This window comes from Epinephelus fuscoguttatus, linkage group LG5, assembly GCF_011397635.1.
Source record: "Epinephelus fuscoguttatus linkage group LG5, E.fuscoguttatus.final_Chr_v1".
NCBI classification, from domain to species: Eukaryota; Metazoa; Chordata; class Actinopteri; order Perciformes; family Serranidae; genus Epinephelus; species Epinephelus fuscoguttatus.
In genome coordinates, this window is record NC_064756.1 from 16,304,026 (window position 1) to 16,327,995 (window position 23,970).

Genomic DNA, 23,970 nt, shown 5'->3' on the forward strand with positions numbered 1-23,970 from the left:
TGACTGAATGTCAGCCCAGTATTCACTTTTTCAGCTCTGTTTTGCTCCTGAGGGAAATATCTGGCTGCTAAATGCTCCACTTTATCACTCACTGTGTCTGTGTGCTGTTTGATGCTGGTCAGGTAGCGTACACTGAGTATATCAGAGCATTTTTCACTGAAAACAGGAGCCTGGTGTGGCCAAAAATGAAGATGATGGGGTCATAGAACCAAAACAAGAAGCTGAAAGACACTTAAATGCTCTTTAAAGCCGAGGGACGAGGGAATTTTTATCTGTGTTGAGCGAAATAGGGGATTCCTCCTTGACAATTTTAACCTCTCTCTTTGTATTTAAAACTTGCTATGTCAGGCCTGACAAACTGATACGTGATTGAAGGGTTCGGCTCTTCATACGCACTTGTAAATGGGCATGGCGATATGTTCCATGAAGCTTATCTGTAGTTCTGGGATGTACGCTTTCTCTCTGTCCATCATCTCACTCGGCCTGTTCCCCATGGCTTTTTCCTGCACACACACACACAAACACAATACAGAGAGACATGAGTAATGGGCTCTCTACAGTGTAAAGTGACACATACTTCAGCCACTTATTAAATAATTTCACATGGCATTTAACGGCAAGTGAGCACTGACACATACCAGATCTCCTTGAGAAAAGAACTCTTTATAAATCAGCTCCTGTGGACAGAAAGAGGCCGACATCTGTTACAGTCTCATACTCACAGTGACACTGAGTCCACTTAAAATACAGTTTACTTATTTACTTACTCCTCATTGACATCGTAATTTGGATATTTAGATTTTCATTTCACTCTAAAATGAGCGTAAATCAATTTTAAACACCGTATTTGATGCAAACTTGTATGGGTTTTAGCTTTGGGAGACGTATTTGCAAACATAACTGTAATTTGACTATACTGAATCACAACAATGACCTAATCTAGGATAAAATGTTATTCCCCTTTATTACATTTCAATTTTTGGTGTGATTGCTGTTTTTTCATTAATCCCCATGAATTTCTTTCACCAGTAAAAATGTACACAAGGCAGACCCAGAATTAAACAGAAATGTGCTTTCAGTATTGGGCGTAAGGATTACAGTGCATTTGCTGTAGGTGTTAGGTGTTTGGAGATTTAGGGTGCAGGATTTAGGACAAGGGTCAGGGGTTTGGTGTTGAAAAGGGGGGCAGACCAAGATTAAACGTAATCCTTAAAATGGAGTGCAGTTCGACAGAATAGAAAATAATGGTTGTTTCCAACTGTACAGCTAAACATCTCATAATCTTTATTGTTCCAGAAAGGGGTCAGTGTTACTGTATAGTCTCTGGGAATTGGAAATCTTTAGGAATGCACTGCTGAAAATAAGAGCTGCTGTAACACAGTGGAGAAATGTGCTTGTGCTTGTTAACTAACAGAGACAGTATATAAACTACAGTCCTTTCACTGCATCACATCTACCCTTTTGTTTTGGTTTGGACCTACAACAAGCTGTTTTAAATGTGTGCTACACTAATGACGAAAGGCTAATATTAATAACTGTTCATATTATAAGGGTTACTGGACTGAAACACATTTACATGATTGCATATACTACAGTATATTTATTGAAGCGTGTCGTACAAAACTTTGTGACCTTAATATCTGTGTGCTGATTCAAATGTTGCTTGTTATCCCCCAACTTAAAGGTCCAGTGTGTCGGATCAATTACAGAAATGGTGTATAATATTTATAACCATGTTTTCATTAGTTTATAACCACTTGAAAACAAGAATCATTGCATTTTAGTTATCTTAGAATGAGCCACTTACATCTACATGGGGAGTCTGCCGGGAGATTCTACAGTAGCCCAGAACGGAGAAACCAAACATTTGTTCTAGATAGGGTCTGGGACTGTGTAGTTCGTCTACACGTGTGACACATCGGACAAGTTATAGTTCTGCAACCTCACCACTAGGTGTCACTAAATCCATTTGTGTAAGGTAGTTACGATGGGCCCCAGTGCATGCTATTATGATGGGCCCGAGTGCGCCCTATGAAACACACACGCACACACACACACACACACACACACACACACACACACACACACACACACAGAGTTTTGGGCGTATAAATATTTTACCAACTGAGGGCCGAATTCACAAAAGGATTGTGTGGCTTTTGCGGCTGCTAAACCGGTAAAAATGGAGCAAACAGATACCGTCTAATTCACAAAGCACGCGCAGAGGGTGAAATGCTCCACTAACTGCGCTGCCAAGCAGATTGTGTCTCGGTGCTCCGGTGCTATTTGCACGTATTTAAATGAGGCAATATGCATATATTTGGTGCAAAAACTGCCCCTTTCTATGCAAATGAGCCTCATTGATAAATAACGTCTAATTCACTAACACCAGCGCTAATAGCCACACGCAGTTTGAGTGAAGTAAATAAGGTCTTTAGAAAGCTGGTGCAAACTGGGCGCTCCTCTGTGGAAGCCTCTCGCCCAGACTTTCCAGTGATCGTGGCAGCAGTGATCGTCTGTTAAATCAGTCTGTAAATAATATTTTGACATTATTATTATAATCATTATTACTTTAATGGCATCCGAAGATATTGGTGCGTTGAACAGGTGACAGTCTGCGGTCGTTCTCAAAACGCACTTCTGTCACGCACTTCAAAAGCAACTTTCAGTAATTTATTTTATGAAACGGGGGAAACAAACGTGAACAAAAACGGTTCCACAATTCATATTAAATTCAAAAGATAATGAAAAAACAGCTACAAGTGAGAGGGAATAGTGATAAAGTGGTCAAACTTGGTCAAATCCACAGCCTCAACCCATCTGACACTGTTAGACTGACTCACCAGCAGACATCACTACATGAGGGCATAAAGTATTCAGTACTTTGCCAAACAAAGTCTGCCATTGTTCTGCCACGGTGTTCTTGGCGCAAAGCCAGCATTTAAACTTTGCCATGTGTGCCTTATTGCAATCACGGGCAAATCAGGGGCAAACTGCACTCAGCTGCCAAACTCTGTGGGCGTGTTTGCGCTGGTATATCATTAGCGCAATATCCTTTGTGAATAGGACGGAGCAAACTGCGGGTGCAAGTAAAGTGCAATCCAAGGTGCTATCAGTAGTTCATTTTTTGTGAATTCGGCCCAGAGTGTCTTACTGCCACTTTTATGTTATATCCTCCTGAGACCCTGTTTCCTCATATGAGGACATCACATTTCGGGTTTACTTGAACTTATACTTCAGTCTACTTAAAATTTAGACCTGTTGTCCTCATTCGTGGACACTTTTTTGTGCCATCTAGTGGCGGTACAACCACAATACACTAATCTGTGTAAAAACAAGATGGCAGCCATCTCTGCAAAGTCAGTCTGCAGCTGACAAAAAAGTGGACGCGGTCCAAAACCTGATCAAATTTGATAATCTACACTTTTTTATTTATGATGATTTATGATGTTTGTAGTTTGATATGCCTTACAAACTTCACCAATTTTAGCAACGGTAACAAGCTAAGACGCTGTTAATTAGAAAGTACTCATTTAAAAATGTCGGGAATTTATCGTCAGCTCATTGAAGGACAGTGGGACTTTATGATCTTCTCATTTGAGGACATTGGGATTTTATCGTTGTTGACAGTGTTTAGTTTTTTTATTCTTGTCCGGTCCTACTGATCCCAAATGGCTAGGAGAAAATTAAAATGCATATCAAACAGAAGTTTGGGCCTCAGGAGGATACCCGCTTGCAGATGTGCCCAGTTTGTCGGTCTTGAGAGATTTTGCATCTAAACTATCTCCTGTAAATCGTTTTGCCTTCGTTGCATAATTAAACTGAGACTTGATATTGAACAACATCAAGCTACATATTACTCAGCAATCATCATTACATATCTGTAAATGCCAAAAACTACAAATGAAAATAGGAAATTATTAGTTTAACTAAATAGTTTTTATAGTTAAATTAAATTAGTTAAATTACAATATTTTATATTTTATATAGAATAAGCATATAATTTTGATGTAGATTTGTTTACATTTTTGAGAGCGTATATAAAAATCACCCCAATTTTGATTTGTTCAGTTCTTTTTTGAACAATTTATGTGTTCTGTGTATGTTTCTGTTTCGGTGATTATTACAACTACGTACTTCTTATGTCTGTTATACTCTTATGTTTAGGACAGAAATACTCGTTGTAGAAGAAATGTGAAATTCTAGAGAGGAAGCTTTCACCATAAGCCCCCTCGGGCACAATCCCTACCATGTTTATTTTTATGTCCATGTTTTTATCACATCTTGTGTACAAATAAAATTCAAATTCAAGCACACTAGGTGGCGATCGGGCCCCTACAACCCACAGGCCCCAGTGCAACCGCACTGCCTGCACTGTTTCCATTCACGCCCCTGACTAAATCCTACACACTGGACCTTTAAACCTAATATTTCCTAACATGGTGAAGAACGGTGAAGCATCTTTCTTGTGTTGTAGGTCATATTAAAAACACAACACATTCAGCTTCACATATATAAAGATACAGTATAAAGTGTAGACATAGTTTTAGACAATGAACTGACAGCAATCTTGCGTGTGGTTTTCCAGCCCTTGGTTTGGTCTGACAGGTCACACGATGTCATCAACAGGCACAGCAGCATGGAGCGGTGGTTACGGCTTTTGGGGTTGTATCCATCTGAAACACACACATGCACATATCTAAGATGCATTTACACATTTACATTGGCAGTTAATTAAATGACAGCTTTGTGAAGATCTGAGGTTATTATGTGTTCATATAAACTGATGAATAAAGGCCATGGCTGAATGTTATGTACAAGCAGTTTGTTTATTTGGTGGGAAGAAGCGACGTTTCAGTGGCGTCTTTACTCTGTTTATTCCCACTCTGTGTTTGGTCGAACTATCTCCCTCCATGATTGACACGTTATGCACTGCAAAGCAGTCACTAACTCATTTAGGAGCTTTTAATGTCCTTGAATTACTTTAACAGCACAAAATTGATTCCACTGAGGAGACATCCACTCTGGATAACTTATAATTGGTTGCATTCAGGCGTAACAAACCGCTGGCCAGGAGGTTACAGCCAATTATATTATATAAGAGCGAAGTACACAACTGTCTCCTGAAAGGGGTAAACAGTCCAATGAAAGAAGAGGATAACCAAGAATGTCAGAAATGAATACTGCGAGTTTGACCGCGGATCTTTGAAAAGGAATTCACAAGATAATGAAAATCTGTAGTCAGTGTGTGCCTTTTGTGTGGCACAAAGAAGGTGCCAGCCGAGGAAATGGGTTCATCATTTCACAGGCTGCATATTTAGCCAAAAAATGAACAAAAACTGCATGGGTTTACTTGTTATTGATCACAAAATGATCAAAATGGAACATTTCTAATGTAGTACTGTATATTTTGGTATCAATCATGTTACATATTTTTCTCTTCTGAAATCACCTCAGTCTAATTTAAGGAAAAACAAATACATTGGTTTTGGTGACACCACTCTGGACCAAGAATTGGAACCAAGCCTCCTTTGCAGTTCAGGGTTGTTAGTTTAAAACAAAAGTACACTCTAAAAAAATCAAGGTAACAATTTGCATGCATCTTTTTAAGTAGTTCCAACTCTGGCCTTGTAAAGTAAATCCTATTAGTATCTATAGTCTGACAAACTCAGTTTAGTACAACCAACATGGTTTGCTTTGACCTCAAAAAACTTAATTAAGTTGAATTAACTTAATATTTATCCAGAAGTTGTGATAATATTTTGGGGTCAAACTTATTTTTCTTAAAAATGTCAAATGTTTTTGATTTTGACCAACTTCTTAAAATAAGTTGTGAGCTGACTATTTTTTATGGTGATAAACTAACCCTATGAATAATATTTAAGAGTGCAGAGACTTTGCAAGAGGCTTTGCAAATTAAACTAATGGCACATACCATCAGCCATCTTCTGCAAGTCCTTGAAAATGCGAAGGTGGTGAGCCAGGTCCGTCGCCAGAATGATGTCTCGAATCAAATCCAGCATGCGCGAGTAGTCCTTAAAAAAAACCAAAACCATAAAAAACAAATTTATCTAGCTGAATTAAGGAAATGGAAATTAAAAGTGAGAGGCATTGCAATGTGTGAATGTCAGATGCCAGATTTTATATCTCACCTTCCTGTTGAACTTCTCAAAGATGTTGCAGCCGTGAGTGTTCAGAATGGCGATGGCCTGGGCAAAGTGATGTCTCTGTCATGGCAAATAGAGCATGATGGGAAAAGGAGTGAGTACAACTGAAAAATGCTGCCTCTAAAGGACTGTTGAGTCATGTTGCAATGCAATGAGCACAGCCAATTTCCATGCCTCCCAGTGCCTCATCACTGCTGCAAGGAACAGAAGTGTGATTTTGGCCACTAGGTGTCGTACCAGTACAAAACAATATGAGTCGAGCTCACATACTGAAGTTCATCAACAAGGAAGGAACATATGAGTATGAGTAGACTGTCTTTTCTCAGTCTACTAAGTTAAGTGTATAAGAAAATGCACTCCACAGCATGAACGTATAGTTTTTGGTTTGGACTGCATTATATTCAGAGGTGTTTCTAATATTCTAGCCCTGATGTGTGTGTAAAAGGGGAGAACGAATCAATAGAAACACCTCTCAGCATAATAGAGTCCACCACCTATGACTATGACCTCAGCAATAAACTTAAAAAACATGTTTCTGATTGTATCATTTATGGCAGAACTGTACAGAGCTAAAGCGGAGGGTGTATACGCAATTAAGATTTATATATTAATTTATTTGGGCACAGATCCCTCATCTTGTTACAGCTCTGATAGCTTTCCAGTCAGCCTTCCCACATCCCTGTGATGTGATGTAACTGGTTGTGCATTTACCTCCATCACAGATCCCTCTGAGCTGTAGAGAGCAGCCAGCACAGATTGCTGAAAATAGAAACAGACAGACAAATGAAACACAATCCCCTTCGTGTACACAATATATTGAATCAAATGGAACAACATCCTTCGATAACATCCTGCTCTTTAACTGTGCTCGTCGGCTTGAATATAAATCTTCAAATAGAAAAATCATAAAAGGAGCTGATAAATCGATGACCTTTGTTGCATAATGAGTGTTGGTGTGTGCGTCATTTAGGTGCCGGAGGGTTATGCATGATTATAGTGGAGCAGAGCAACATGTTTCTAATCACAATGGCATTTAGTGTCTCACCAGGGCGAATGCACAGGCGGGGATATACACAGACTCTCATATCACCATGAGCCTGGCTCTTATTGATGTTCTCCATCCTTGAGTGTCTAAAAGTCAATTTCTAGTCAGCATTTTCAGAGTGCAACTGCAGTGCTGCCCTGAAACACTCTATTCAGGAGGGTAGTGGAGCAGCAGTGTATTCATTCTCCCTTTTTCCCCTTTGTACCAAGGCTGCAGCTATGGAGTCAACACAGGGGGGATGATATGGGTTTTCAGATCCAGGCGACAGATATCTTTCCCTTCAGTAAATATTCAGTCTAATAAATACAGAAAAGTTGATCATGTTAGTGCAGAGCTACCCAGAGCTTTACATCTGTCCCATAGACGATAGACCTACACGCTTATAAACAGTGCCTGGAAGAAGATCAGCTCTGCACTCAGGATTTCAGATAAAAAGGCTATAAGATGTTTGTTAAGGTTGCTCAGCAACCTCAGATGCAACCTGCCACCACGCTCTTGAAAGCTGGCACAAAAAAGGCACAAGAGCAGCGCCCAGCACCCAGGTGGTTAAGAACAAGTCGGGCAGGAAATCCAAAGTATGGGATCATTTTGAGAAGGTGAAGGACGAACCCAAGGTGATATGTAAACTCATCTTCATTGGTCGACTACAAACATGACGTATCATCTGAAACATGGAAGTAGCTACATGCCCATTAGCCACTTAGCACAATCATTACTGCTTTGCCCACAGCGTCATTAACAGGCGGCTCGCTCAGTGTGTGACGTGCACTTGTAGATAAAATATAGGCCTATATTAATGAAGGTTCATTAGTATGGTTTGTATTTCTCTGTAATGTAGCACAGTGTTAACAATGTTACTGATACTATTCTTTCTCACACCTTCAACTCAAACCATTGTGTTGCCCCGCCCACAATATATAATTTGACAATAACATTAATATTGTAAACATGCAGAAACTAGTTCTTGTAAGCCCTCTAATAAAGCAGAAACATCATTTGTCTTACTGAGGCGACTTGGAAAGAATTGTTGGTGCCACGGTGGTCCAGGTCATGGCACATACAGGAGACAAAGAGAGCTAGAATCTCTATATCCCTAAAAAAAGAAGAAAGAACGAGCATAAAGGACTGAAACAACTAAACTTTGGCTACTTGTGTCACCACGGGGAAATGTGTTCAATACGTACTCGAGGTAGTTGGACAGCCCTAGGTTTTTGTAGAGCAGGTAGCAGAAGTGTGAGACAGAGAAGGCGTGCATCCAGTTGTGGTACGGAGGGTCCCTGTAGCCTTTCTTCACCATCAGACAGAACCTGACACCAAAGCAGGAGTTTAATTATCACCTACAATGCAGCATGCAGCTAGTGAGGCACGTAGCACGTGTGTAGAGTGATTTTATTGTTCGTGTTCTGTTTCTTTCTTTTCTATTAAATAAAAAGTACTAAAGAAAGTTATCAAAAGCAACCATATTATGTCTCTACTGCAATGCAGATGAAGCAGCACCAGAAACTGTCGATTCTAACCAAGGTTTAAAGTATAAATTTGACTCTAAACATACTGTATTCCAATAATTTTCATCTGAACTGATCAATTCAGACCAATGTCTTGTCAGTGTTGTTACTTGGGAGACACACTCATACACACACGCTCTCAAACTTCATATATGAACTGATGGAGCTGTCAGACCTGGCGAGAGTGTGCAGGTCAATCTTGTAGGTGTTGATGAAACCCATGTCTTCAAACATGCTGAGGACGCACTGCAGACACAAATAACAGCATCAGTTAATTTGTTGCCTCCTTCAAACTCTCTTTCCCGCTTTTCCTCTCAACCTCTGTCTCTTACCAGCGGCGTGGTGTCATCAGGCAGGGAGCGAGGCGTGTACGTGAACTCGGCGAAGCAGGGGTGGATCTCCTTGACGGGTTCAATCCCCGTCACCAGCAGCTTAGTGACCTCTTCCTCTGAAACCTACAACATACACATACTGAATCATATTGAGTAAAATATAGGGACAGAGTCAGTAAATACAACCCGTCGAGAGAGAGAGAGTGTGTGTGTGTGTGTGTGTGTGTGTGTGTGTGTGTGTGCGTGAGTGAGTGAGATGCATGAATGTGATTTTACCTTCATATGGTACATCATCATTTCATTGGCCAGGTGGGACCTGAACTGAGCTTCATGGACTCTCTTGTAGAGCAGAGACTAGAGGAACATACATCATATTACAGTTACACCATAACAAGTCACAGTTTATTTACTGTCACAGATCCCTGGTTATATGATGCAGAGTTAAGTTACAGCACCAGCAGTAAAACAGCCAAAAACTTGCTTCTTCTTTTTCTGTATTTTGAAAAAGATAACTGGGTAAACTGAGATGGTGTTTGATCTTTGGCATCCAACAGAGCTTGATTTTAATATAATAAATTACTCTCCCTGTGTAACCTTGGAGTCAGAAGAAAATTTAGATTGCTCGCATGCCTCCAATGTGAACAAAGAATCCAAAAACTGAGAAAATTCTTGATGAATTGCAGTTCAAGGGGGCCGTGTTGAACAGCATAAGCTTATTGAAAAGCCATTTACAAACTCTCACACAACTCCTGCGGTATAATCCAAGTCTCATTTATCCAGTCATATGCTCAGTGCTTCCCAAACATGTGCATTTTCACCACAAAGTTAGAATATAAAACACATCTGCCTACAGGTAGTGCATCCTGAACATAAATTCAAATGAAGCTCTAGCGAAAGTTCAGTCAGGAAGACAATACTTTCTTATGCTTAGGCTCTAACTTTCTTCCTCACTCTGCTATTCACACATGCTCACGCTCTATCTCTGGCTGTCAGTGTCCGCAGCTGTCAATCGAGTCATCAGCTGTTATATCACTGCCCCTCATTTTAAATATGGCTCTTTTTCTGCCTGCAGTCCTTTCATGCTGCTGCTGTGTGTACCCTCCACCTCCCCATCACCACCTCGTCTTCTCGGATGCAGCCTCTATTCGCCTCAGCAGTCATCGACCAAAGTCATCAGCCACCTCCACCTCCACCTGTGTCTAGACTCCATGGGGGGATTATCTTGCTGCCGCTCTGATGTCTCTCGATCACAAATAATGTACCTCTGTTGTCTCAGCGCCAAAGACTTTTGTTAAAATCTTATCAGCACAAATCATCTGTTAATCTGTACACTTACATTTCACATTAAACTTCATCTTTATGTCATTCTTCTGTCTCTCCTGATTGAAATGCATGCGCAAGCCCAGGCATGCTAGTTGGCTGTACATGAGACAAGTTTTTACTGACGTGTTTCAAATAGCAAGGTTTTAGTGAAGTGACTGGGAAGTACTAAGCGGACCCCTTTTACTGCAATTCATCAAGGATTTTCTCTGTTTTTGGATTCTTTCTTCACAGAGGAGGCATGAAAGGAAAACTTTTTGTTTTCCACAAATTCATCTTAACACAGGGTGAGTTATTAAAGTACAAATGATCATTTGGAGGGTGAAGTATTTAAAGCAGGGGTCCCCAACTGGGGTCCAGATTTCTCCTTTGTCATTAGTTCAAAGTCCACGCAGTTTAATGTATTCAGCATCATACTAGTGTTTGGCCATGTCGTCGCGCTCTCTGTTAAGTAGCTGTCTGTTGTTCACTCTATCTACAGCAGGAAATGCTTCAAAATAAAATCCCTATGCCAGAAATTCACTGAACTTAAAAATAAAGTGTTTTTTTATACAAACTTGACTCGTTTACGAGTCACTTGCGGTCCATTCAGAATGGACCCTTGTACAACCAGTTGGGAACCACTGCTTTAAAGTAAGCGTAAATGTTTTCTAACAGTATCTTCAGGAGAGCATCAATCCCAAACTTTGTCTCCTGCTTATCATAGATCACCCTGCTGTACGTATTTGTGCCCCAACATGCAGTACACTGTCTCACCATGATACAGTACAGCGTAAGCACTGATACATAATGCATGTGGGCATGTTTGAATGATTAATGAGCTGCCTAGAAGGCAATTATTTTTCCAGTCAAATATCTTTATAGTTTGTAGATAAACTATTGAGTACCTGCAGTCATGCAAAGGTCAGATGCTACAAGAGCCACTTAAAATGAAGGTGAATCGGAAATGCTGAATATCATCGCAGCTGTACTGTCTCAGCTGTTTCTTCTCCTCCCTTCCTTCCTTGCTTCCTTCCTTCATCCAGTGCCTCTGATTTAATTCAGCCTCCATTACAATGCCTTCCTTATGGCACATTTTGTGAAATCAATTGTAAACATGCTTTATAATCAGTCAACTAACCATTTAATTTCCTTATAATTGTCTAAATTGCTCAAATCAATTGTGTGACTGCCTGAGTGCAATTGTGAATGTAGGAAAAATCCATTTAAAAAACAATTTTAATCCACCATGTTCTGGTAAAAGGTGAAAGGCACTGCAGTAATGAGAAACAGGGTGACGAAGTTTCATCATCACATTCTGAAAAACCTGTTGTACGGCAAATGGAAAATGAGATACGAGATTGTAATAAATACTGGGTTGTTGAAGATTCTGACAGATTTTCTAACAATTAGAAATCAATGTCAACGATAAACACCCTCACAGTATAAACATAATAGCCCATCTTCATCATTGTCTTCATGAGCTACATATGCTGGCGCAGCAGAATGCGTGTTAATGGGTTTGCAGCAGTCATACAATGCTTATGAACAACACCATAAAAGCCACTCAGTTCTATCACAGACCGAATCTCTTTAAATTTCCCCCGAGGCTTCGCTCAGCTCTGCCGTGACTGAGCATTTTGCTCCCACTGAACTGATGCTGACAGGATCGATCTCTCTGACAGCGCTAACAAAAGATCTACCACACTGCTCTGAGGAGCAACAGACTCCTAATGATGGATACACTGTAAAGGCTTATTCTGTACACCTCCCTTTCTTCCTCACATGCAGACAAATTTAATTAAGGACTATTATGGCGCACAGAGCTTTTAGAGATGACATTATTAAACATTACGTTTAAAATCAAGCTGAGTTAATGACCTCGGATTGTTTACAATGAGTACGGAGGTGAATGTGCAGCTTAAGAAATGCTGCATTTATTTCTTTTTAATGTTTCATGCTGCTGCTAACAGAGATAATGAGGGAAAGTGATAGAGGCTGTCTTCTGTTTTAAAGTGAGACGCAGCTGTGTTGTTTATGCACTTTATCATTAATATGCTTGGCTTGTAGCATATTTGTTTTTCATGTGTTGACGGTTTGATAAATGAGACTAGAAACAATTTGACCAGACATCTTTTGTTATTCAACACACCGAACCAAAAAATATAAAAGCTAATTAACTCTAAATGGAGGGATCTTGTAAATAAAATGTATAATTGTGATAATTCGAAAATAAGTTCATATTGTTAAAGAAAGAGAGAGAAAATGGGTGAGGTATACAACATGCAATATTTCCAAAGACCCTCCAGTCAGATGTAAAAACTAAGACAACATAATATGATATTAAAGGAACAGTGTGTAAGATTTTGGGGGATTTAGCAATGAGGGTTGCAGATTACAACAAGCTGCGACCGCTCCTGGTTAGAATTCCTTCATTGTTCATTCATCAGGAGGTTTTAACCAGGAACCACATTATCCGCAGAGGTCCCTTCCTATCAAAAACAATCTGACCAGACGATTTTAACCAGTAAAAGCGCTAAAACAGTTTCACGTTACAAATCAGTGTTTTTCCTACACTGTTTGACATGTCGCAAATAGGCCGCTTGGTCAGCACTTGCAAATGTGTGCTCCCCTATTTTCCTTGATAACCAGACGTTCAGGAGGTTTTTACTGTGAGCCAAACTATGTGCAGTGGTCTCTTCCTCTCCAAAACAAAAAACATGGCGACTTACACCAGTAAACACACTTACAGAAGTAGTTTTGCATTTTAAATCTGTGTTTCTAAAGAAACTAGTAGGCAACAGCACTCACAAAAGAGTAGAGTCAAATTCTATGATTTAATAGGGCAACACACGGCCAAACAAAATGACAGACACGTTTCGCCCTAAGCCTTCTTCAGTGTATCCGGTGGCTTAGGCCGAAACGCGTCTGTCATTTTGTTTGGCCGTATGTTGCCCTATTAAAACACAGATTTTGACTCTACTCTTTTGTGAGTGCTGTTGCCTACTAGTTTCTTTGGAATCCCTCTGCAACTTGCACCCATCACGACTGGAAATATTGGAGTTGTGCGTCCTCTTTCCTTCAAATCTGTGTTTCTCCAGCGCTGTTCAGCATGTCAGAGAAAGGTCACGCGCCCAGCACCTGCCAATATCTGCTCAGCTTATTTCTCTAATAACTTAAGATCCGGATTTTTTAAAGCAGGAGCTGAATTGTTTGTCTCGACTTCTCCAAAGTGCTGGTAGCTATTGTCACTGAGGTGAATGGCCCTGTCTCCAGCCAATGTTTGGTTTGTCCGTTCTGGGCTACTGTAGAAACATGGTGTGCAACATGGTGATCTCTGCGGATCAGTATAAACGGCTCATTCTAAGGTAATGAAAATACAACAAGTCTTATTGTCAGGTGATTATACACTAAAGAAAACTTATTTTATTATATTCCATTTCTGCCAATATATCCCCCTAAATCCTACACACTTGACCTTTAAGGGTGTTGATGTCTTTTTCATTTTGCACGGGTATGCACATGGGTGTGTATCTGTGTGACTATGTGTGTATTTATGGTACATATATTGCTGTGTCCTATGTTGGTATAATGCATCCTCTGACCTATATTATATCAGTTATCAACAAATTATATCCCATGAACTCCTGTTTGTCTTTAAATTTTTATAATTTTATTAAAATTTCTTTAATATTTTATCTTCCTTCTTTCTCTCTTTCATGATTCGTTACTTCACTATTACCATGTTATATAATTTCTTTGAATAAAAAATAAATAAATAAGACAAAAAAAGAAAATGTAAAGGTTACAGTGAGTCAGTTCTTTCAGCGGGAGAGGAGACTTACATGGGCGATGCTGATACCACAGTAGATGGAGAACGCCGTGGCCAGGTCCTCATCAAAGCGGTTGAACCATGGCCCGTTCATTTTATTCACCAGCTCTGCCACCCCAATCACCTCTAGAGGGAGGATGATTCAAAGAAAGTAGAGGAGGACAGAGGTAAAGAGGGAGAGGGGAAAAAGAAGGTGAGACAATGAGGGAGGCAATGAGTTGAAGAGAGGGAAGAAGGGAAAGTTGATGAAGAAAAACGGAGAGACTCAAGGACGAGAAAATGAGGCCCAGAATGCAACAGTTTGGGAGGTGCAGAACAGACGTTGAATCAAATAGGGCTGCTAACTTAAATTAATTTCACACTGCAGCTGATGCTAATTGCACATAAAAAGACCTGAATTTAAACTCTTAATCTGACAGTTTTCTGTATGGAGACAAATCACACAGCATCTAAAGTTCGTCTGCTCGCAGCAAGAAGAAGGGAGCACCATCAGTGTCTGAGGTTTCTGTAATTTCTAAGTATGGAGCGGACTGAGGATGGGTGCACTTTATGCACTTCAACATTTAGGAGCAAAGGTTGTGATGTAACAACTCTTTGTGCTATTCTGGGAGAGCACCTGTGAGGAAACCTTGCTTCATTTTTAAAAGGAAAAAGGAAGAGTAGGCACTGTAGAGCAGTGATTCCCAACCTTTTTCCTTATGTGAACCTTTTCTATCATTGAGGAAACTGACAACCCTGAACCAAGTGACATATTTTTATGGATATTTTATATTATATTCATCATCAATATACAATACATCAATTCAACCATTCCTCCTCCGACTATAAAGAAACATTCTTTATCATGTATGTTGACAACTTTTTTTGGACTTTTACTTAATGCAGGATGAGGCTGTTCAACAGTGTGAAGGCTCTGCAAATACAGCTTATGTTCAGGTCTTTACTGTGCCCTTATCCTAAGAAAGCTTATATCCCAACCTAAACTTTAAACATAACATTTATTTAGTCTTCCTTACAGAAATAAATGAAATGCTGTCACATAGACCAAATGTATATTTTTAAGAAAGAGTTTTCTTACATCGCTTTAAATCAAGGAGGCCCCACAACCCCCCTGTAAAGCTTTGGTGACCCCTAGTGGGGGTCAGGGCCCCTAGGAAGGGAACCTGTGCTGCAGAGGACAATAGAGGAGAAACTTCCAATGGTGTAGTTTTATCAGTAGCCTTGCTATTGCATTAGTGGTGCATTATTGGACCCTACAGAGTAACTGCACACCTCCCTCTACAGATAACAGTTGTTGTCACATTGTGTTAAAGTACAGCAGAAAAAACATTTAGTATTTATGCTCCAAACTGCTGAGAGCCTGCCCAAGAGTAGCTGAATGTGCTTTAAACTTAAAGATATATTATGCAGAAGTTTCCTAACAAACGATGTATAGATCCATACAGAAGTATTCCTTATCGGTCATCACTTATGATCCACTACAAGTGTGCAGTGCTGTATTTTTCTGCAGAGACTCTGCCCTCTGCCTGGATTTCTTCTTCACATCTTATTGTCTGTGTTCAGGATGTTTATGGGTGTGTACCCCCACAGCGGTCAGGTGAGGTCAGGGCTTTATAAAAAGGTAGCAACCAGGTGCAAGACCTTAAGCAGCAGGCATCCAAGAGACACAGCGCTGAAAAATGTATATATAGTGAGGTAAAACCCCAACCAGAGTGAATCTGGGGCTGACTTTTACTTCTGCTTTCGCTGCTGAGCGTGTTTACAAACAGTAACCAACAATCCTGCATAGTTTATCTTTAAAACATATAATCTTTATATCTTAATTATTGTTATCCTGTGTTTTTATTGTCTTTTAGTGATTTCATTGTTTGTATATTTCCACTTTTTTACTGTGTTATTGTTCATATTTGTTCATAACTTATGAGTTTTTGTGAATGTTGAATGAAAGAAGATTTTGTGTGTGTTAGTGTGGAAGTCAATGTTGTTACCGTTGTTCTCATCTTTGATGGGGAAGCACAGGATGTTGCGAGTCTTGAAGCCGGTGCTGTCGTCCACGCCGCGGTAGAAGAGAGGATGGGAGTAGGCGTCCTTAATGTTCAAGATCTGACCGGTGGTCGCCACGTGACCTGCAATACCCTGATCTGCTGGAATACGGAACTCCTTCTGCACTCGCACACACACGCACAGACAGACAGACACACATGCTCATGTCATCAAGAGACAAATTAACTCTTGTACACTTTTGCTTTGAACTGATTGATGGCAGTACAGTCAGACAGGAAATGTGGGGCAAGAGCATAACAATGCAACCATGACGCTGAAAATATAATCACAACACCCTGCATTCTAGTCTGGACGGGGACCTTTGTTGAATATGATGCTGCATTTCCTTACTTAAACATCTTTCATTGGCCAGTTTTAGTTGATTAGAGGAACATATTAAGCCAAACACAAGACGGTTGCTTATATTCCATTACACTGTGAATGCATCAGAGCTCCAGGCATCAGAGACAGCTACACAGCTAACACAACCTGCTCTCACTTCTAACTTATCAAATGCTGACGCTCGGTAGGTGGCCCTCGACAAGAGGGCACCTTTTAGCAGTGCTATGAGACGCACTGGGCTGTGGCATTTTTCACGCTCTGAGCAACTGCTGTAGTATAAAGAGCGGGAAAGTAAGTGTCAAACAAACTCTAGTGTAAGAGCCACTTAAGCACATATTTGGTAAGGACTTCTGTGTTGATATGACATTTCATATAGATTCTAATGATATTTAAGTTTACACAACAGTTTCTCTATATTTTAAACAGTGTATGATAGTGGACTGTACTAAGGCTATGTTTATATTCACTTTATTCATGTGTTAAAATGCAGATACAAGTTATTTACGCCAGATTTGATGCTGTAAGGCATTTCAGTGCGCATAAAACAAAAGGACTATGGACAACGTCATGTAAAGTTTGTGTTGAGTTGGATCGTAATACATTTTTGACCATATTACACAATGTTGAAGTATAATAACGGTAACTGTATGAGATGAATTTTGGACAACTTGGTGTGCTGTTTTGTTTTCCTTTTTTGCATTCTCAATAAACCTCGAAACTGCCACTACATCTAGACTTTCATCTGGAAAACCACTGTTCTTTTCCCATTTAAAGACCAGAAAATTGACTTTTTTTTTTTAAACAACAAGGTAGTGTGCTATCATGTGCAGCATGTGGAAACTGATCATTTACTGTGAAAACGGAAGATTATTTTGAAAAGACACAGTGCATGTAACAAGCGTAAATTGAGAAGCCCTCCCTAAACGTCCAAAACCAGTGTTGGAGAGGCACCTAGTGAGAATGTTTTGGGAGTGAGAATGTTTTAACAAAGACATTTGCTTTGCTTTGCTTTGGATTTATAATCATGGACTTCTTTCACAAAGTCTCCAAAAAGACACAGCAGTTCAAGACTGGAGTAAAAAACATCTGAGAGGGATACTATTGCACGGGAGCTCTCTTTGGATCAGCATGATGGCAAAAAAAATCTGTCTCTCACTTGCAGCGTTCCTGAGATATTTAATGTTAGTAACGTTGTGTCGTACACAACATCGCTGATCGCAGAGTTAACTTCTATAGTGTCCAGTATGTCATAGTTTCCTCATCAGTCCTGTTCAACACTTGGTGGGGAGACACAGCTCAGCTTGAAAAGCACCATTTCAGCAATACTGCACACAGTTTATTTTCAGATTGTGTCACATTAAACATCCTTTATTTTTCACTTCCCCGATCAGACAACTGCATGAGGCATCCACTTGCCCCAACACAGAGGTTACTCGTCAGATGGGTAAGCGTTAATTAAACAATTTCTGACAAGGAGAGACGACAAAATGCAGCCATATTGGTTAAATACCTATGTAATATCTCTGCTGATAACCTCAGAGTCCCACAGCGGCACTGAGACATTCATTATACATAGCTACATCCCTTGTCTCTTCAATAAAGGCACAACGTCTCTCCCTGAAAAGGTCACCGGTCAATGGGTTTGTGTATGTGAGCAACTGGAGGCTCACCTCTTCGTCACTGACCACGCCTCCGTCAAACACCTTCGCCACCAACTCATGACTGAGACGATCCAGCAGGAACACGGAGCAGCTAGAGGAGAGAGGAAACGAGAATATCTCATTTCATCTCAGGTCATTTTGTAACTTTAATTAAATGCGGCAAGTCGGTTAGGAACAAATTGCCAAGATAGCCTTTTCAAATGGTGATAAAGACATTCCCATTTCACACACACACACACACACACACACACACTCTCTCTCTCTCTCTCTCTCTCTCTCTCTCTCTCTCTATCACACACACATGTTGAAACATTCCTTTGAAGATGAATCAGAGGGCTTACATCTCTGCGCCACTGAGGTTCCTGGCCTCCACTATAATTTCCTGTAACAGCACTGACACATCATCTGAAAGAATTAGGCAGAGAGAAAGAGAGTGGGTGAGAGCGGAAACAAAAGGAAAGGAGAGGAAATTAAAGGAAATATCAGCGAGGCCCAGATAGACAAAAACAGAGATTATACAGTGAGTACAGTGGTGGATCACCTGTACGAGCTGATATGAGCTTTTGTAATCAACGGTTCTGTACAGTGAGAGGCAATTTGCTCCACCAGTGGATCAATTCTTTGCACCTGCAATCGTGATGAATCATCAACGACTCCTTCCACAGTTGGTGCTTACTGTTGGATACGAATCTAAATGACTCAGTGTAATTATAGGATAGAGAGGTGGAGCCATCACTTTTAATGCCCTTTTGATTTTATGGTTATGATCCTGGGTGTAATCACCTTTTCGGTAATATCTCATTCAATTACGTGCGCCATTCGTTTCACTAGGTGATCACTTAAATATCGGCCATTAAGGCAAATTGTCCTACGACGTTCTTCCTTCGCAGACACAGACAGGCAGGACTTACCCAAGTGTGTGAAGAGATTCTTGGCCACTTGTAAGAGTGCCTGTGTGGAGAGACAGTGGACAGAAAAAGCTCTTTAACTTCATGCATATTTATGTATGCGTATACAGTATGTGTGAGAGTGTGAGTGTGTGTGAGGGAGTGTCAGTGTGGGCGTGTGCAGTACCTGGCACTCCACTTTGAGTTTCTGTTCCTTCTGGAAGGCCAAAGTTGAAGTGAGGACTGTTGAAGTGTAGCAGAAACAGTGCTGGATTGCATGCTCATCTGCCTCTGTGTGTCTGCGGCGGAGAACACACACACACACACACACACACACACACACACACACACACACACACACAAACACACAGTTGCATGATAAATCAGAATTCAGACAGAGCTAATAGGCTGCTGTGGGACATCAGATACTCAAAACGTTTACGAATGTAGAGCTGAAATGGCAAATTAATCAATCGATTGATGGTTAGAAAATTACTCTGCAACTTATTTGATAACAGATTAATCATTTTGCAGGAAACTAGAATTACTGCATCATGGTTCAATGTCAAGTTGGAGTACGGACTCATATGTCGCCATGACAGGTGACAACGCTTCAAATATGGATGTTACTGCAAAGAAGCTACACATTTTAAAACATGCTTCACACACATCTTCAACTCGGCAGCACATATGATCTGTATAATCAGCACAGTTCCACTGTGGGCACCCAAGATTATCCAGTATCTGACTAAATGTCTTCCCCTCTGTTCCTGAGTTATGGTGTTGAATAATGGCCAGAAATGTGTCTCTGCAGAACATTATGATGTCATAGTGAAGTTGACCTTTGACCTTTTGGATATAAAATGTCTTCACTTCATCACTGTATCAGACATTTGTGTGAAATCTTGTCATAATTAGAGTATGACTTCTTGAGTTATGGCCAAACACATGTTTTCTGAAGTCACAGTGACCTTTGACCACCAAACTCTGATTACTTCATTGTTGAGTCCAGTGGACGTCTGTACCAGTTTGAAGAAATTCTCTCAGTGTGTTCTTGACAAGAATGGGGTGGACGGATGGACAAGCTGAAAACATAATGCCTCTGGCGATGGCTCTTGCCAATGTGGAAGCATAAATACAGGAATGTTCGGGGGGAACCCAAGGCGTTCCCAAGCCAGATGAGGAATATAATCCCTCCAGTGTTTTCTGGGTCTGCCCCGGGGCCTCCTGCCAGTGGGACGTGCCTGAAACACCTCTAACGGGAGGCGCCCAGGAGGCATCCTGATCAGATGCTTGAACCATCTCAACTGACCGCTTTCGACATGAAGGAGCAGCGGCTTTACTCCAAGCTCCCTCCGAATGTCTGAGCTCCTCACCATATCTCTAAGGCTGAGCCCAGCCAAGGAAGAAACTCATTTTGGCCGCTGGTATCCGCAATCTCATTCTTTCGGTCACTATCCAGAGCTCATGACCATAGGTGAGGGCTGGGACGTAGATGGACCAGTAAATCAAAAGCTTTGCCTTCCAGCTTAGCTCCCTCTTCACCACGGCGGACCGGTGTAACGCCTGCATCACTGCAGATAATTGTAAACTAAACACCTCCAGATGCTCTGTCATCTCGGGCTTTGGAAAATTGTGATTGGACTTTTTTTTTTTTTTTTAATCACTTTTTAAAACTACTGAATCAGTGGTGGTGGAACTAACATCTACTCAATTATTGTACTTCACTGTGGAGACATGTGAGGAGAAGCTTTCTTTACGAATTGGAGATAACACGGGTAGTTGAGGTGGCACATTGGTGCAGTGGTTAGCATTGTCACCTCACAGCAAGATAAGAGGGTTCCTGGTTCGAACCCAGGGGGTGGCGTTTGCATGTCATCCTCATGTCCAGGTACTCCAGCTTCCTCCCACAGTCCAAAGACATGCAGGTTAACTGGAGACTCTGAATTGCCTGCAGGTGTGAATTTGAGTGTGAATGGTTGTCTGTCTCTATGTGTCAGCCCTGTGATAGTCTGGTGACCTGTCCAGGGTGTACCCTGTGTCTCGTCCAGTGTCAGCTGGGATAGGCTCCAGCCCCCCTGCTACCCCCAACAGGATGGTTATGGAAAGTGGTTATGGAAAATGACTGAACAAACAAATGGGTAACTAATTTACAAACGATCATCTTGTAGGTGACGTCTTCCTTTAATTTTAGATGCTTCATTTTTTCCATTTCATGATCATTCATACTTCTACTCCACTGACAGCTACAGTTACTTTTCAGATCAAGATGTTATATGTAAAACATGATCGGTTTATAAATCATGCATTGTTACAAATGAAACTGCCCAACAACAGTATATTGAGCTGTTAAAATTACACATCAATGAAAGGAAACCTGCATATATTATAAATATTACTTGTTGAATTGAGTCATTCTGTATAATGAGTACTTTTACTTTTGATACTTAATACACATTTAGCTGCAAATACTTCTGTAATTTCACTTAAGTAAGTAAAAGATCTGAGTACTCCCTCCACCCCTGCAATTTATAGATTAAACAGTTAATGGATTATAATCTGTGGATTCATTGATAATGAAAATAATGCAGCCAAAGACAGGCCTGATTCATAATTATTATCTAAAAAACACTTACAGCTGTGTGAGACTTAAATTACTGTAATATGTCTAAATCACAACAGAAGCAAACTCTGGTTTCCTGTGGCCGTTAAATGTGGCTGTCAATCTCCTTTAAAATTAAATGACTGGAGAACCTGAGAACATTTAGGAGGCAAATGAAGACTGATGAATGAAATTATCTGCAGTGACCACAGTGATGCTGGTAATTGCCTGCCGTTCTCTCTCTCAGCCTACAGAGGGCAGTGGCAATGTGCTGCATGCTACCAGTGTTGCTGTGCGAAGCAGTGTGCGGCTCCAGGGCTTTCTGTCCCTGAGTTTGGATGGAGGCAGCATTTGACCCGAACCTGGAAAAGGCCTGGGAAGTACATACTCTCAATACTCTTGTAAAGAGTATTGAGGTTCTTGTAAATCAGGCTATTTGCAACAGTCTCTATTTCTGCAGCAAGAGTGGAAACAAGCAAGAGTCAATTTCCCAGGAACTGAAGTCAGACACACAGCAGTAAAAAAGCACACAGCAGGTTCCCACGGGGTTGGCTGCAGTTTCTAAGACAGTATGAGAAATGAATCCAACAGCCTACTAACATGGCCTTCTGAACATAAAAGCTCATCCCATGTTGGCCTTATACATCCTTATATTCTTACACTGCTGCTTAGGGTTCAGGTTTATCATGAGGCCACACGTCACTCTGTAATGGTTAGAGCGTAGTGTTCTCATCTGCTAGCATCAAAACTGAGTTATGACCACTTACTGGTATCACAATATGTTTCCATGCACCTGTGTCCTAGGGTAATTGGCTAATTTACACTTTGAAGGAGTCCAGGCAGAGAGAACTGTGCACATGAATATGCAATCTATAGATGAGGGGATGTATCTCGGAGATGTATGTCTCTGCTAAAATCTGGATGACTGTGCTCGGAGCGAAGGATAGATTTATCACATTTTATGCACAGTTGTGACCATAATCCTGCTGCTGTTACTATGGTAATGAGATGCCAGCTCTGTCATCTGTGCCACTGGCAGAGGGAGAAATTATACGACATGAGCCCCTCTCATCTATCTTAGTCTTCAGAGAGAGAGAAAGAGAGAAGAAGAGAGAAAGAGAGGATGGAAAGCAGAGGGATTGTACTGTACGGGAGCGCGAGCATGTGTACAGTGTGTGAGTGTGCATGTGAGGTGTGTGTTTGTTAGTGAGAAAAAGAGATAAAATACAGTAATAAACTAATCTCCAAGCATTTAAACATAAGACAAAGAGACTTACGCTGCTTGACAAAGAGATAGGGATGGATAGATAGACGGACGGACGGACGGACAGATAGATAGATAGATAGATGGATAGATACATACATACATAGATAGATAGAGTTTCTTAGAGATGGTTCACCTCTCATCCAAGAGGCTTCTTCAGTTCTAACAGACAGGTTGTAGGTGGGATGGATGGATGGATGGACGGATGGACCTACAATGCAGTCTTGGGATCCCTCCCCAGACTCCCTTAACACCCATTCACACCTGGACCCATGCAATCCTAACAACCGGGTGGACCAACGACTCACATGTGACCTTAACAACTATGTAAGGGTTCACACTCTCACACAGAGTTTAAAGCCTGTGACTCTGCACGCGTCCGTCAGAACTGAAAAAGTCTCTTGGATGAAGGACGAAACATCTTCAAGAAACTCAAGCAAGTCCAGTTGCCTACAATATAGCACTTAAGATTGCCATAACCTGGATGACTGAGATAGATAGATACATCGATAGATAGATAGATAAAACTTTCCTCACTCTCTCAGACAGTTCCTTAAGCAAACAGACAAACACAGACACAGCCACAGCTGGAGTGCGTTTTTATGGACTTCTGTATTCAGGAGATAGCAGCATTGCTCCTGGCAGCATCACACACACACACACACACACACACACACACACACACACACACACACACACACACAGACACACACAGACACATAAATACATGCCAAGACATGGTGCCAAACCAGGCAGCCAAGCCACCCGCTGTTAGACTCATGACCCGACTCTAGATCATCGCATAGCCATCTGCATCGTCACGCACACACACACACACACACACACACACACACACACACACACGGGGCGATGGTATGCATTCATGAGGGCAGCACATTCTGCTGGTTGGCGGCAGACTGCAGTGGAAACAGCAGCAAACTCTCCACTGCTATGAACTCAACAAATCTGAGCCGTTGAGCTCAACCAATCA

The 23,970-nt window shown here is 41.0% G+C and overlaps 1 protein-coding gene across 2 annotated transcripts in view; it reads right to left on the reverse strand.

Annotated features, from left to right (window-relative positions):
* Nucleotides 1–23,970, reverse strand: part of LOC125889477 (cGMP-dependent 3',5'-cyclic phosphodiesterase) — a 226,478-nt gene that overhangs the window by 4,273 nt on the left and 198,235 nt on the right. For both annotated transcript variants that reach the window (XM_049577508.1, XM_049577510.1), the window contains exons 14-30: nucleotides 19,301–19,412; nucleotides 19,138–19,177; nucleotides 18,568–18,631; nucleotides 18,236–18,317; nucleotides 16,169–16,343; nucleotides 14,194–14,306; nucleotides 9,326–9,403; nucleotides 9,050–9,172; nucleotides 8,893–8,963; nucleotides 8,397–8,519; nucleotides 8,218–8,305; nucleotides 6,879–6,926; nucleotides 6,153–6,227; nucleotides 5,936–6,035; nucleotides 4,564–4,676; nucleotides 639–677; nucleotides 397–503 (exon numbers count right to left, since the gene is read on the reverse strand). In XM_049577508.1, coding sequence (XP_049433465.1) covers nucleotides 397–503; nucleotides 639–677; nucleotides 4,564–4,676; nucleotides 5,936–6,035; nucleotides 6,153–6,227; nucleotides 6,879–6,926; nucleotides 8,218–8,305; nucleotides 8,397–8,519; nucleotides 8,893–8,963; nucleotides 9,050–9,172; nucleotides 9,326–9,403; nucleotides 14,194–14,306; nucleotides 16,169–16,343; nucleotides 18,236–18,317; nucleotides 18,568–18,631; nucleotides 19,138–19,177; nucleotides 19,301–19,412 — 1,551 coding nt within the window. The remainder of the gene's footprint in view (nucleotides 1–396; nucleotides 504–638; nucleotides 678–4,563; nucleotides 4,677–5,935; nucleotides 6,036–6,152; nucleotides 6,228–6,878; nucleotides 6,927–8,217; nucleotides 8,306–8,396; nucleotides 8,520–8,892; nucleotides 8,964–9,049; nucleotides 9,173–9,325; nucleotides 9,404–14,193; nucleotides 14,307–16,168; nucleotides 16,344–18,235; nucleotides 18,318–18,567; nucleotides 18,632–19,137; nucleotides 19,178–19,300; nucleotides 19,413–23,970) is intronic.